The following is a 16543-nucleotide window of genomic DNA, read 5'->3' on the forward strand; positions in this document are numbered from 1 at the left end:
TTTTTTTCTCACAGTCGGGGGGGGGGGGAAGGGGGAGGGGACCTCTGAATTGCTAAGGCCGCCTCTTCCCACAGTAATAACTCGTTTTTCAACAAACGCCATGAACTTTGCATAATTCTGGTCAAATACAATTGAGCCAAAAATGGGCATTGAACTAAAGAGAAATGCAATAATTTGTAATCGTTCAACAATAAAAAAAACGTGTGTATTTGTGTAGCCACTATGACAATCTGCTGAAAATATCACCTTAAAACCTGATTCACATGATTGCTGTTACATTGTGCCTTAAAATATCACGGGTGTCCATGTAAACATGCTATTATCTGAAAGTGAACACTGAACTCACTCAAGTGACTAGACGTCTGTCTTTCAGACAGTTTGTTTCAGTGAACCGGTTCGCAATACTGATTCGATAGTTTTTAAAACTCTCTAAAGGTGTGGTCACATCGGGTTCATTTGTTCATGCAAATACGCAGCGTTGGCCAACAGAAAACTGCTTGGTTTGAAAGTGACTTCTGTGTTCATGGTTCTCTGACGTTGGTTAATGGTAATATGACATTCAGGTAAACAAACAAAATATTAATTTTTTTGTACCTTTTTTTAATCAATGCTATTTTAAAATTTATTATTTTCATTAAAAAATTTTATGATTTAATTAATTATTAGCTTTTCATTAAACTCACGAACCCCCTGCAGTTCCTTTAGAAACCCCAGTTTGGAAACCTTGACGTAATGTAATTCATGTTGTTAATTACAATGAATGGAATATATTATCTTACTGTTTGTATTTTTATATCAGTATGGTACGATATTGTCCTATTTAAATCAATGTGATCAAAAGTAATCTAAAAGTAATCATAAAGTAGTCTGATTATATTACCTAAAATGTGTAATGCAATGGATTACGTTACTAAATACAATTTTTGTCATGTAATTTGGAATCAGTAACGGACTACAATTTGTAAGTAATCTACCCAGGGTTTCCTCCGAGCAGGCAAGGGAGGCAGTGTCTCCTCAGAATATTGGATGAGAAAAAATATCGTAGTAAAAAAATTTAACAACGGCAATACAGAGTGGTGGAACTATGATGTCACTTTGTAGGCAAAAACCCAGAAGCGAGTTAGCATTTTAGCACTTCCAGTTCCATCGTCCCAGAGTCAATGGGTTTTTTTGAATGGGAGTTTGGTTAAATCCCCTAAAAATAAGGTCCATTGTTCACACAAGCTCAAGATACATTCACGTTTTATTCTACAACATAAAACACACTAGTTACACCCCACTCGTGATTTTTTAAAACTGTTACGTTTCTTAAAAAAGATGGTTGCTAACAAGTTGCTAAATGGGACTACAGGCACTGTCGGAGACATTAAACGTCATCACGCCAAACAGTTTATCAATTTACAGCATATTCCAATTGTAGTATAATTTATAGTACAATTAATTGTAGAATTTTATATTGTTGTTAGACAATGTTTTTTTTTTTTTTACTTTGCCCCGAAATGCAACACAAGTCTTCGGATGGAAGATGCTCGTTTTATCGTTTACTGATACGGAGACGCTGGGTTCGAACCATACGGTAAACTCAGTCATATTACGATTATTCCATGTAAACACCACATTTACTGGCTTAGTCACGGTGAAAGTGAAACTTTAACGATGCATAGTGCTTAAAGCCACGTTAAAATGAAATGTTTTTGGCCACAAGCAGCTGTTAGAAAACATATAGATTGAGGATTTTCTAGAAGCAAGGATAAAATAACATGTTGTGTAACTTACCCACCCTAACAAAGCTTAAATGTGGTACTTTATTCACTAAAATAAGTTTAATCTTACCATATCTAAATAATCGCTCACTCTGCTGTTATTTAATAAATTAAACGCACTAGAATTTTATTGAATAGTACGTGGAGACACGTTTTTAATTAAAATATTCATATTAATCAAAGATGTATTCACTTTTAATGCACATTATTTCGAAGAGTGGATTAAAATTCATATACAGAGTAAATCCTTTTCACTGTTAAAAATAAGTTTGAAAAGTTGTGGTAAGCATGGTGGTGGTGACGCTGAAGGCGAGCGACCATGGAGGTGTAGTTCGTTTATAGCAGGGGTGGGCAAACTTGGCCCTTCCAGGCCACTTTCCTTCAGAGTTTAGCTCCAACCCTAATCAAACACACATGAACCAGCTAATCATTATGGAAAAATCCCATTGGCTTTTTGTCGAGGGAACCAGTGCGATGCTAACAGCTGATCCGCCTACAAAGTGACGTCATAGTTCCCCCACTCTATTACAAAATATAACATTAAAAGTGTATAAATCACTCGTTTTTCTGAAGAAACATTGTCCAACAGCGACACCAGCAGGTAAAGTTACAGCAGGAGTCCGCGTCTCTCTTGCCTCCCCGGAGCCCATTGCTTTTTAAAGGGGTCATATGATGCGAATTCAATTTTTCCTTTCTCTTTGGAGTGTTACAAGCTCTTGGTGCATAAAGAAGATCTGTAAAGTTGCAAAGACTAAAGTCTCAAATCCAAAGAGATATTCTTTATAAAATTTAAGAGTCAACCACGCCTACCTAAAACGGCTCGTTCTAACACGCCCCCACATACCTACGTCACGATCATTTATATAATTATGTCATTGTGTAATTTATGTAATTATGTCATTATAATCCATAATTATGTAATTTATGATGCCGGACAGTATGGTAGGGGCGTAACATTTCCGTCACACGCTTGAGGTGTTCGGCCAATACACCAAATACACTTACAAATAATGTTATTTTTAGCAACATCATATGACCCCTTTAACAGACCCCCTAAAGCGTGCTGTGAGTTTGGTGGGGGGTAATTTAGAATGAATGGGGGAAAAATCACGTGAGAGGAGGCAATGCCTCCATCGCGATATGATTGGTTGAAGGCAAAAGGGGGTCCAACCCGGTACTAGCAAGGTGTACCTAATAAAGTGGCCAGTGAGTGTATATATATATTCAATCTAAAATCTATTAAATTTAATAAATTTGTAGATTAAATTGAATAGATTTCACTTTTATGAAAACATCTGCAATTGTTAAAAGGGTCATATGATGTTGGTAAAAAGAACATTATTTTGTGTATTTGGTGTAATGAAATGTGTTTATGCGGTTTAATGTTTGAGTTGAGTTTTTGTTTAATTTACCCCGTTTTAACCAGCAGGTGCCGCCAGCCTGTGATGTTTCGAACTCTCCGAAACAGTGAATCGTTTTGCGAATCATTTTGGTTCAATTGATTCAGAATTTGAAAAAGCCTAATTTCTCTCATCACTTATGTTCATTCTGATACGTACTAACGATTTTAATGGGGTTTTATTAATTACGTTTTATTAATAAAATCCTATTAAAATAACCATATTCAACTGATTCATTGAAAAGATTCGACTCTCAATTCATTGACGAATCGAACATTTCTAAAACGCACTGTGGGAGCAGGAAGTCCTGCTAAAGCTAAAGTTCGACTGTTTAAAATATCATGTTGTTTTGGTTTACTTATGTTGGCGTTTAAGTGGACTGGACCTGACAGTGTTGTTCTGAATTAAAACTCTGATCAAAATGACTATTATTAATGGATATTTGTGATGGATGTTACCTAACAGAGGTTCGCCACTAACCTGCACCACATCCGCACTTTCTGACTCCATTAGAACGGATTGCACCTTGTAGTCACTGTAAACTGTCCAGTACTTCAGTACTTATTCAGTGCTGTCGCTCTGTGTCAGTACGTTTACGTCTATGTTAGCATAAACATGCGAGTTTCTAAGATTGCGAGGCATAAGTTAGATATGTTACGTAACAAAACGCTTACTTCCTCCAGGAGGCGCTTTGCTGGCTCACAAAGTCTAATTCTTAATTTATCTGCGTTCAAATCTTAAAACGGTTTTTGCGCCTACTGGAGAATTTTCACACCAAAAAGTGTAATCGTTTTAATCTATTAACTGGTACCTGACATACCAAAAAGACAAAATGAAAATCTGATCAAGCTACCTGTACTAAACGATGTTTTGAAAAGCTTTACGATGTAATTATGTTTCACTGTGATTGGTCCAACCTGACCAGCGCGGAGGAAAGTAACATGTACCACGTGACGCCGTTTGCGCTATACTTCGGTATCGTTCTGGAAAAGGTGCGCTTCTCTCTCGGGCTATGTGGCAGGTCCTGTGGATGCCAAAAGCGGTCCTACGTTGCACAAAATCGATACAGGAAGTAGCGACAAGAACGCCGGGCTCTCTCTTGCTTTACAGGAACAGTTTTGTGGCTGAAGAGGGTCGGATGCTCCTCTGTACCAGACTGGCTGCTGTCACTCGAATGCTGCCGTGTGGATCTGATGCGTGACCGTCCACATTTCTTTCTTTTTCTTTGTGAACTGTACTATTCTCTCTCTCTATCTGTCTTTTGTTGCGCCTGCAGCTTTCTGATGCAGCACTTTTTCCTATTAATAGCATCATCGCCTGCTCTGAGTGTAGAAGCGGCACGATTGAATATATCATAATTAAATAATTTACTTCGGAATAATATCAGTGAGACATTTTAATATTCATTGATTTAAAAATACACAGTAAAGAACTGGATATTTGGACCAATCATATAGGCCTACCTGACCAATTAGAGACAACGTATGGGCCAAAGCCACGCCCATTCAATTCAAGCTATTCTAATCACTATTCTATTTGCTTATTCTTTTTCCATGGTTTGACTGAGACGTCTTCGACGCCCTCTTGCGTTACGGAGTGGAAAGAACAGTGCATGCCCGCCCAGACAAGTTCAAGTACTGAGTAATAAATTCACATCCAAACTGTCTTAAACACACCTTTTATTCCTAGAATGTAAATAAATATATTTATTACATTGTGTAAGTAATGTCTACATCAAAATACACCCTTCACAAACCTAAATAATTTATGAAGGTATAAATATTTCAGTACAAAGTCATTAGTTACCAGGTACATGAGCCACATGAAACATCCAGGACAGAGGATGATTTAGAAAGCTAAACAATTCGGAGTTGTATCTGTTGCTTTAAAAGAAATATAGTTGACCAATTATTGAAAATGACACTAGTTCATGTGTTCGAGACAATTTTGGAGACCTACCAGACAGAAGACTCAGTTTTGCAGCCTATGTGGGTCTATGTGCGACTCAACCACTCTGAAACTCTTCGGTCTCCTCTCTTTCCTGTGATTCTGACTGTAGCGTCGTATTTTGTGCTTTGTCTACCCTACCTAGTCTGCGACATCATGGGAAAGAAGTGGCCAGCTATTAACCGGTACAAGATTCAACCCGACAAAATGCCCACAACTGCAATGCTCCTTCACTGCAGTGGAGTAACTCTTTATAATCATGTACTTCTGGTGTTTCCTGCAGCAGTAGCACAGTGGATGTGGAGACCTTCTATTCCCCTGCCTGAACGAGCACCTACATTGCTTGAACTTGCTGGTGGGGTGACTGGAAACCTTCTTCTTTTTGACTTTCAGTATTTTATCTGGCACTTTTTGCACCATAAGATCCGCTGGCTGTATGTGACTTTCCATGCTATCCACCATAATTACGCTGCCCCATTTGCTCTGGCCACACAGTGCCTTAGTGGATGGGAGTTGGTCACGGTGGGCTTCTGGACCACGCTCAACCCCATTCTGCTGAGGTGTCATCTGCTCACCACCTGGATGTTCATGGTGGTCCACGTCTATGTATCAGTGGAAGACCACTGCGGATATGATTTCCCTTGGTCCATGTCTCGTCTGATCCCATTTGGTGTTTATGGAGGTCCGAGCAAGCATGATGTGCACCACCAGAAACCTAATACTAACTTTGCACCTCATTTTAGTCACTGGGATAAACTGTTCGGCACTCATGCTGAGTTTAGTTTTGCTAAAACTCAGTGATGAACATACTTGCATGTAAATGTATATTCAATTTGCATGTTTGGTTGCTTCAGACAGAGCTTAAACAATGCAGAACTTATAACTTCAGTTTTCACTTTGACTTTATTTGTATAGGAACAGTATTAAAAGCATAATTTCAGTGCAAAAAAAGAAAGAAAGAACAGAAAAGAAAATTATGCAAAATTATAATAGTACAGGCTAATTTGCATATCATAAGCACAGGTATAATTAGTAAATTACTAAAAACGAGTACAAATATATTTTTTATCCAGCCCTTCACCATTATGAAAGAATTTAAATCTTGTGTTTATTTTATTTGATTTAAGTTGAGAACCTTTTACAGAGAAAACTCTTCTGGTAACATCATGTCTATTTATTTATTTAGATAACAACTTTAGCTTTATTATATTAGCATTTAAAAACTATACGTTTATGCAGCTTTAAAATGCAAAAGAAAAAAAAACTTTAAAAAACATCAATGTAGTCTATTATCCATAATTTTTAAAGCTTGATTATATAGTGACCTTTTATGATTTATCATTGTAAAAAATATTTTTTCAAAGTTTATTGAAGCATGTTTTACAAGAAAATATTATTTCAGCTTAAAAATTTATTTCTGCTTAAAAATTTCATGTTTAATATAGCGTGTTACTTGCTATTTCTTTGTAATTATTTGTGAAAATTACTAGCAATTTTTAATGAAAATTGTTTCAAAGGAAATCCTACAGCTTTTTTGTGTGTGTGTGTGATTGTGGATTTAATTGTTTGGGTTCAAACCGTGGCACAATATGAAATGTGAGACAAAATCATTGCATACATAACAAGTTGAAATACTATATATATATATATATATTTTTTTTTCTTAAGCTATAAACAGGTGTGGAAAGGAAAATATGTAAATTAAGATATTTCTAATTATTTTAGAAATCTTCTACGTTCCTCCTACATGGTAGAAAGATGCCAAACCAAGCATGGCAAACTCAAAAGCAAATTTTCACAAGAGGAAGATTTTTTTTTTTTTTTAAAGAACGCAGATTTGCATATGCGTGTGAACTCAAAATAGATCGCACTACAGTTGCCTCTCATTTCAAATCCTGATTTATCTCTGTGTTGTTAATATTCTCCCAGATAACACACATACGTCTGCAAGATGTCTATTAAAGATCGCTTCATCTGGAAAGCATCAGTGTACAAACTTCTGATAGACGTCTTTAAGATGTCAGTTTTACATACATTCTAAATCATAAACATCTTAAAGACATCTTCTAAACATCTATTTGACATCTGATAGGAAACGTCCTATAGACGTCTTGCAGATGAGCAAACACTCTAAAAAAATACGTCTGCAGATGTAAATGCAGACGTCAAATAGACGTCTCTGTGATGTACGTGTGCTATCAGGGCTCTGTGTTGTTTTTCAAGACAAAATTGTAATATTTAAACATTTGTTGTTTATTTCATGGAATAGTTTACTTTGAAAACCTGCCTGCACTCTTTAATAAGCTTCAGCCATGTGTTGGGTGTATGCAATGCATGTAGGCTTACCATTGATCTGATTGATTGTGATTATGCAATTCAATGATGTAACAGCAGGTGTCAGTAAAGAGATTACTTAAAACCCTTTAAGCGTAACTATCTTGCATGTGAACTTCTACTTTATATATTTAATAAGTCGATGTTTTGAATAGTAAGAAAATATGTCGTTCTTTGTAGTTACAAAAGATACAAAATAAAGAATAGTTAGTATTTTATGAAGAAAATGTAAGTGGTGCGTGCCGGTGCAAAACTTGTCATGCTTAATGCTTTGCTAAAGCCAGCGCTACTAATAAAAGTCTGTTAATAATATAACGTCATAAAATGTCTGTGTTTCAGTTATTTCCTACATAAACATAATTTCTCTGTCATAATCGAATTATGTGTTGTATTCGCTGTTTCGTGACACTGCGTCAGCTGGCCGCTGTGTGGCGCTGTTCCCGGATCAGACTCAAACACAGCAGTGAATAATATAAAAAAATTGTCTTCTCTCATTGTATGCATCCTTTGTTTAAAATGTTGCTAGAAATTCCAAGAAGAAGTCTTTGGGATTTCAGAGTGATTAAAAAAAAAAACGTAGGCCTAGTTTGTGATATTGTGCTCATTGGGTTCGACTGAACTGGGGCAACAAAGGCAAAGTTTCAAGACCTAAACTGAGTTGTTGGATCTGTAGAAACACTACTCCACCTATCAGCTGGATTTCCTTGTCTTTGTTTGTTTGGTTAATCTCTTTAATCTGGGACTGAATGAAGTTTAAAGTCTCCACCTGACAGATAGAGGTAGTAGTATGACACTATCCTGTTCTTTTTTTAGGATCAGGCTGCTTTATTAAATCTGTGTTTATATCATGAGAGCCTGTGAGCTGTGGTATTCATAGGGGGCTTTATGGTGCAATTGTAAATGGGGAAAACCCTATCATACAATTTTTTTCCTGCAGGTCCCTGCAAATGCCTGGAGGTCCATTTGTGTATTTATTTATTTACTTATCCTGCCTTGTTTCCTTATAGAATTATAATTATGCACATTTCTGTGTGTTGACCTTTAATTCTAGCTGATAGTTTTCTTGTTGGTCAGCATTCCATATCATACGTACCTTTTGAAAGTCAAAGTGACATGAAGTTGTGTTTGGTTCCAAATTCTTATCCTCAGTTGCCTTTATCGTAAATTGCTCATTTGATTCTCTTTCTTTGAAGGTGATGCCATTAAATCAATCCAATAACTGATTTACAGTCACATTTAACTGATGATGAGACTGACATAACTCTTGGTATGAATTCACATCTTATCCACTTTCATGTAACTAACCCTCTTTATTATCTCCTTTTAGGCCGCTGCTGGCATTCTGTGCTATGTTGGAGCCTACGTGTTCATCACGTATGATGACTATGACCATTTCTTTGAGGATGTGTACACCCTGATCCCAGCCGTTGTCATTATCGCAGTCGGAGCGCTGTTGTTCATTATTGGACTCATTGGATGCTGCGCCACTATTCGAGAGAGCCGCTGCGGTCTTGCCACGGTTAGTGAACTGTTAAGTTTCCAGCACTGCCTTATAGTGTTTCCCTTAAATTAATACTTTTATTCAGCAAGGATGCATTAAAATAAATCAAAAGTGACTTGAAGTGATTAATGTTACAAAAGATTTTAAATGGAAAAAAGTGTCATAGTTTCCACAAGAATATTAAGCAGCACAACTGTTTTCAACATTGATAATAAACAAGTTAAGGCGATAAATAAATGGAAATGGATAGTTTATGATTGTTTATATATCTTGCTCTGCTGAAACCAAATTTTCTTGCATCTCTCTTGTACAGTTTGTCATAATTCTTATGCTGGTATTTGTGACTGAGGTGGTTGTGGTGGTTCTTGGCTATATTTACAGAGCAAAGGTGAGTCCTGCATTGAAATGAAGTAGAAATAGGAATATAGAAATAGGAGTGCCTGCATCTCTTTTGTTTTTATATGAAAGCTCTTCACACTTTGTGAGCCCTTTCAGTTGTGTGCAAAGGTGAACAAGGCAATGTAATACCTGCCTCATATTGTACTGTGCTGTTGTATAGCAATGCTGTCCCCTCCTATATAAAGAATGGATTTAGTGAAAGGTGGATGTCAGGGACAAAAATTAATAAAATTGCCCCTCAAAATTCAAAATATTGACCAAAAGTGTCCCTTTATGAGTTCTATTATTATATAGTTAAACAGTATTACACAAGCAGGAGTGTTTTTTTTTGTTTTTTTTATATCGGCACAATTGCAAATATGATATTGATTTTATTATTAAAAGTTAATATTAAGTGAATTACATTTTATTAGACACACAGCATTGTCTGTTTTTGCTATATTTCATGAACGAAAATAGTTCCAAGGTAAGCTACAGCAGAACCGTTGCAACAAACAGTGTTTTGTTCCTGAATGAATCCACATTTTAAAGAAATCAGTTGAGGGAACAATTCAATGACCCATTCATAAAGTGCAAAATTCTTGCTTCCTTCCTGAATGAATGAGCTGTTTGAATGAATGACTCACTCATTAAGACAGTGACTTTCCACTGTGATTTTAGTTTCATTTTTTGAGTATCATTTCATTTTCAATTGTATTTGAATTTCATGATAATCTTTTATGTCAGATTCTTATATTTTCTGCATACATTTGTTAAGGTTTGAAAAAATTGCCCTTAGAAAGGAAAAAATGCCTCTTGATATCAATTTAAGGGGGCAGGTACTGACCTTTTAATGGAAGGTTAATTTGTGGATTTCACTGGTGGATGTGTTTCTAGGTGGAAGACGAGGTCAATCATTCCATCCAGAAAGTGTATGATGAATACAATGGCACCAACACGGATGCTCCCAGCCGTGCTATTGACTATGTGCAGAGACAGGTGAGACTGCTTAACGAGATGCACAGAATGTTCTATTATTGTATTGTTAATAAATCAATTCCAACCCTAATAAAATCACTATAATGTCTTTGTCACAACTTGAAGCTCCATTGCTGCGGCATCACCAACTACTCAGACTGGAAGAACACGCGTTGGTTTAATGAGTCTAGGAACAACAGTGTGCCACTGAGCTGCTGCAAACCCAACGTGAACAACTGCACCGGCTCCCTCTCCCGCCCCGGAGACCTCTACCCTGAGGTTAGTGAGAGATGTGCTTGTGAGTGTAGCCGATGAAGCCAAGGAAGCCCGCGTGTGATGTTAATGTATTTGTTAAATCATCTTAGGGATGTGAAGCCCTGGTTGTGAAGAAACTGAAAGAGATTATGATGTACGTCATCTGGGCCGCTCTGACGTTTGCTGCAATTCAGGTATGCTATTCAGATTTTTTTCATCTGACAGATTATCTTAGAATTTAGAATTCTCTCCCGAATTTTTTATTTTTCTTCTTCTTCTTTTTTAAAATTTTTTTTGTCATGAAAATGCATGAAACAAGATTCCTCAAACGGGGGTTCTTGAGTTGATGAGAAAATAAGAAGTATGTTGCATATAAAATTCAAATCAATAAATGGTGCTGCTGTGTGATAAACATGATATAGCTTAGTGCTATTATCAAAGCAAAGGCTGCGATTGAGTGAAACACTGATGCACTCTGATGTCTCAGTGCTTCTCGGTTTACAGTATATTCAGCCGACTTCATCTCAGCATGTGCTATTTAACATGCATTTGGGAATGCAATGTGTGCTCGATTTAATTAGTTTGACAAATTTGCATAATTAAACCATTTTTTTGTGATCAGAAGTTTACAGCATTTTATATTCCACCAAAATAAAAGCTTGAGCGTTTGAATGTTTAAAGGTGAAGAATTTAAGACATAAATATTAGTATTGTAACTTGTACTGTAAGATAAAATTGTTATAATTATCAAATATTCTTTTATTTTACAGTATAATTATATTTTAAACCGGTAATATAATGATGAATTAATTTTTACAATTACAGTAAAAAAACAAACAAAAAAAAAACATACATATATACATTTTATCAGTATTTAATTTGATTGGGTTCCTAAAATGTTTACCAAAAAAAAATTATAAAAAACGTAACTATTAATTATAACTATTTTATTTGTTCACTTACTTGTCATGTAAGCATGAACCAATATCAGAGAATCATGAATGCAAATGTGACGTTAAATTACTGAAATATTATCTTAAATTCTCAAGGGGTACTTCAGGTAAGTAGAGGGGTTTGACTGACAAAAAAAAGTTGGGAACCCCTGGCTTAGACTAAGAATCAACAGTGCAAGTGCAAGTCTTGTACGGCAGCTTCAGTGCATCTCTTTTGTCCCCGTCAGACAGAGCTCTGGGACTGCAGCACTCGGGCAGCGTCAGTATGTGCTTTTGTTGCCCTGTAGCTGCTGAATCACAGACGCTGACATTCATACTGTTCCAAATACCCGCTGGGGCGTAAAGGCAAATAAGAGCGCGTCTTGGCAAGCCCAGCACATGCCCGTGATTAACACATGGTAGCTGACTCAGTCTGCCTGAATTAACAAGCAAGAACCGGGGCAGTAGGTTAGGTTGTTCTTGACAAACTTGCATGAATTACACCAGATGTTTTTCCCTTTCATTTTTTTTTAATTGTCTGAATTTACAGATTAAATTTGCCGACGACAGAGTGAAGAAGTTCCCCTCCCTCTTTTGTAGACTGTTTTCACAAAGGCAATTTGACGTGACCGCTATTTGCTGCTCAAGAAACATTTCTAATTATTATCAGTGTTGAAAACGGTTGTGATGCCTTATATTTTTTGTGGAAACCATAATAGTTATTTCAGGATTGTTTGATTAATAGAACGTTTAAAAGAGCAGCATTTATTTGAAATAGTTTTTTTTTTTGGTAACGTTATAAATGTCCTTACTGTTACATTTGATCAATTTAATGCATCATTGCTGATTAAAAGTTTTTTTATATATAAAAAAAGAAACATTTTGAAAGGTAGTGTATGTTTATATAACTTTTCCTACCATCTAACACACTAATAATTTAACTACACTATTCAATTAAATCTTTAGCAAGTCTTAAAATCTCAATTTTTCATATTTATTGTAATGTTGCGATGCCTAAAATCACTTTTAGTTTTCAGTGTTTTATTTCTACTTCATTTCAACAGAAATAATGTAGAATTTCGAGTTTTAAAGGCACAATATGTAAGATTTTTTTATTAAAATATCCAAAAACCACTAGAACAGTGTTATATATTTTGCTGACTTGTGTACTTACATTATCTCAAATGTGTCGAAGAATGTTTAAATCCAGAGCAATTTTAACTAGTGACACGGAGCGTGTCCATAGTGTCATTGTGTCGCCTGCCAATGACGTCATAACCCAGCCTCACTCTGCTTCATACTACGATGTTAATAAATAAATCTTTAATACATTACCTCATCCATGAACATGATTTCTGCCCGAGTCCCGTCGGATTGCTTCGGCTGTGAGGATGAAGACGACAACTCCCATGATTCCACACTCATTTGCGCCCTCTAGTGGCAAAAAATTACATATTGTGCCTTTAATCAAACTTTGTTTTTCCTCCAGATGCTGGGAATGCTGTGCGCTTGTGTGGTGCTGTGTCGCAGAAGCCGAGACCCGGCCTACGAGCTCCTCATCACCGGAGGGACGTATGCATGAAAGAACCTAGCAGACAGACTTTCTCTTTTCATGCACACACAAACACACACACACACTGGGCTCAGGGTTCTGTCGGTGTGAGGTGGCACACTGGATATGCCCTAACTTATCTCTCTTTCGACACACCTTACACAGGGTTTGCTCACACATTGCACTGGTGATGGGTGAAACAAAGCGCATACTATTCATTTATACAGTATACGTCACTGAAAACGACTGCATTTTAATTTAAACCTTTGTTTTTCTCTAAAAGGCGTCGGGCCAGACTGCAAAATGGCAAACAGACAGTTTTTAATCCCGCTGAGAAGACTTTAACGCAAGAAAAGTTAACATTTTCTCTTCCTTGTCTCTGTTATATGGAGAGGAAGATGCAGTTTTATCGTATGAAATAATATGTGGAATGTATGCTTTCCTCATTTGTTAGTTTGCACTATGTGTACGGTTTAGTTATATATTACAAATACCAAGATGGTAAATGGTTGGGATGGGGAAATGCTTTGATACGAGAGGATCGACTCGTGGTAGCGCTGTCTCAGATGTCACCCATCACCAGTCCGCTGCTCACAGACAGTGGCAGTGTTGACCACACAAGATTGCTTGGCATTGTGGGTCCAGTCGTACAGCTAAATGTTCAAAATGGGATTCACATCGGTTTGCATGTAAAGTGTAAAGAGGTTTGGGGGATGCTCTAGATGCGCTACCTACCATTTACTGAACTCTTATCTTCTTTTCCTGTTTTTCCATTGCTTACAGTGTGAACATTACTAGTCTAGTAATAGATAGAGTTTAAAGTTAGTTTGGATAACATGTAGGTATGTTGAACAGGGTCAACAGTGTATTATTTTAAATGAATGTACATAGGGAGGAAAAATGGTGAAATAAGCTTGTAATATCGATCTTAATAAATGTTTCATAAGTTGACACCTGTTGTTTCATTTCATTGATGTGAATAATTTAGTCTAATATGCTCATCTTTTTGAACACTGTAATATTGAAATATTACAATTTGAAATAACTGTTTTCTATTTTAATATATTTTCATGTAATTTATTACTGTCATGATAAAGATAAACTTTTAGCAGCCATTACTCCAGTCTTCATTGTCACATGATCCTTCAGAAATCATTCTAATATGCTGATTTGATGATGCTTAAGACACTTCTTGTCATTTATCAATGTTGAAAACCGTTGTGCTGCTTTATTTTTGTGGAAACCAAGATGCTTTTTTTTTTTTTTTTTGATGAGCAGAAAGTTCAAAAGAACAGCATTAATTCAAAATATAACTTTTTTTTTTTTGTAACATCAGATAAATGTCTTTACCGTCACAGTCCTTGCTAAATAGAAGTATTCATTTCTTGAAAAAAAAAAAAAACACTTTGGAACAGTAGTGTATGTAATATATAATATTAAAAATCACCTTAGTTTACATAACTTAAATCATGATGGACTATATAGTAAAATGCTCATTCATCACAGCACACCCTATTGTTGAAGTGCTTCTAAACAACCATATTACCTTCTGATTCTTTGTCAACTACAAAAGTCATCTTTTTTCATTTTAGAAACCAGTGGCTCTCTAATCATTTTTTTATTTATTTTTTTTGTCTGAAGCTCTGTAATGTAACTTCTTGGCGCACAACTATATCATTCATGACCGTTTCCCCACTCTTGAACAATTCCATAGTGCACAAGGCACTCAAAACACATCACAGATGTTGAAAGATGCCTTGTCTGGGGTCTTTCTTCAGTCAGGCGGCCTTAACACTTGATAGCATAGACCAGGGTCAAAGTTCAGTCCTTTCCCAGGGAGGGGGATGTGTCCCATCTGCTTGCTGAGTAGGTCATGCGAAGCAGCATACCATCACACATTATCTAGAGGGGGAAGTTAGATCACTGCGTTCTTGGATCCCTTAATAACAGCACAACACCTGCAAGCTCTAATGACAGGTTATTAATAGTAGAAAGTTGAAATGCAAGTAATGGGCCTGTCATGTGGGTTTCCTCTCTATCATTATACTTACTGTAACTGAACAGGTCCTGACAGTGTTGAAATAGGATCTGTGCAAAAGAGCAATGTGAAACCTTTTAACCAGATACCTGATAAAGAATTAGCATGGTGTTGGTTTACTGACTGATTTACGTACTGAAAAAAAAAAAAGCTTGTAAAGAAAGTACTATGATTAATATAAACATTAATAAACATTTTTATTTTTGTGTGATGGAAACGAAAAACTGAAATGCGAGATGAAGAAAACAAAATTAAGAGGGAAAAAAAAATATTTTAGAGAGGTAAACGCTGACAATTGCGAGGGGGAAAAAAAGCAGAGTTTATATTCTGAGGAAAAATATCAGAATTTCAAGGAAAAAACAAACTTTTCTATTCCATGGCGGGGAAAAAAGGGTCCATAGAAGACTGTAGTAATGGCTGCTGAAGATTCAGCTTTGCCATCACAGGACTAAAATGCAATTTAAAATGTATTAGAATGAAAAAACTATTCTAATAATTTTAAGACTATTAGAATAGTTTGTTATTTTGAATTATAATATTTCACAATATTAGTTTTTACTGTCATTTTGATCAAGTAAAACTTGAAAAAATCTTTTACAAAATCATACAGGTTTCAAACTATTGCATAGTAAGCTTCTGAATTTCTTCATATGTCTAAACATTTATGTGCAGAAATAGCCTAGGATTTCCTTCACATTTCAAATATGACGGAATAAGTCCAATACCGTGACTGAGAAATGCTTGAAAAAGTTTATTGATTGGTCCTTTCGGAAACGTGAAACGTGAGGATAAGACAAAGAAGGCCATTGCGTTTAAACTTTAAAATGTTTGTCCCAGGTTAGTTTCTCTTAACCAATCGCATTTCGGTGCTCTTGAAAAATCAAAAAGTAGTACAGCCACAGTGTTCAAACCATTATCCAACTTACATTCAGTCAACGGCAACATGATGCAATGATCATTACACAGCTTTTATTTTATACGGTACAAGTGATGCATGCAAAATGCTGAACCTAGAGCTCTATTATAGATGATATAATATTTTAAAAAATCACACTGATTAACTTTCCAAAAAGTAAATGGAGATGAAATTTTGAACTCTGTTTAAATATCTATGTACACTAAAAAAATTTTAGACTTGCATTGTCATCGTCCGTAGAGGCTACTCATTGTCTGTTGTACATTCTTATGTTTTTCACTCACAATAAATAATTTTTATAATAAATATAAATCTCTATCTCAACAATTATGATAGTCATGTATAATTAACAGTTTTTAATATACATAGTATAGGACTGCATGATTAATCGAATGCGATTGTCATGCGCATTTTGATATTAATGCCGGTTCTGTAATCAGCAGGAAATCATCATCACGTGCTTTCAGATGGAGCAGAATTTACTACACATAGCCGTAGTTCACTGACAAGTTACGCAAAAAAAATCGCAGACGATTTTATTGCGCGATT

At 35.9% G+C, this 16543-nt stretch overlaps 3 protein-coding genes across 3 annotated transcripts in view; 2 read left to right on the forward strand and 1 right to left on the reverse strand.

Moving 5' to 3' along the window:
- The window catches only part of LOC107715195 (uncharacterized), an 11252-nt gene extending 7462 nt beyond the window's left edge, over nt 1-3790 (reverse strand). The window contains exon 1 of the mRNA XM_016521252.1: nt 3644-3790. Coding sequence (XP_016376738.1) covers nt 3644-3673 — 30 coding nt within the window. The 5' untranslated portion in view covers nt 3674-3790. The remainder of the gene's footprint in view (nt 1-3643) is intronic.
- A 1290-nt stretch (nt 3791-5080) lies between these two features.
- LOC107715196 (cholesterol 25-hydroxylase-like protein 1, member 2) lies at nt 5081-5911 on the forward strand. Its single transcript, XM_016521253.1, has 3 exons — nt 5081-5161; nt 5256-5295; nt 5394-5911. Exons 1-3 carry the CDS (start codon nt 5081-5083, stop codon nt 5909-5911), a joined length of 639 nt encoding a protein of 212 aa, XP_016376739.1.
- A 1511-nt stretch (nt 5912-7422) lies between these two features.
- Nucleotides 7423-13991, forward strand: LOC107715197 (tetraspanin-3-like). The gene is made up of 7 exons (XM_016521254.1): nt 7423-7446; nt 8772-8963; nt 9259-9333; nt 10221-10322; nt 10428-10580; nt 10667-10750; nt 12978-13991. The coding sequence occupies exons 1-7, from the start codon at nt 7423-7425 to the stop codon at nt 13068-13070; spliced, it is 723 nt and encodes a 240-aa protein (XP_016376740.1). The 3' UTR covers nt 13071-13991.
- Nucleotides 13992-16543: the final 2552 nt, after the last annotated feature.

The sequence above is a fragment of the Sinocyclocheilus rhinocerous genome, unplaced genomic scaffold, assembly GCF_001515625.1.
Source record: "Sinocyclocheilus rhinocerous isolate Xijiao unplaced genomic scaffold, SAMN03320098_v1.1 scaffold659, whole genome shotgun sequence".
Taxonomy (NCBI): domain Eukaryota; kingdom Metazoa; phylum Chordata; class Actinopteri; order Cypriniformes; family Cyprinidae; genus Sinocyclocheilus; species Sinocyclocheilus rhinocerous.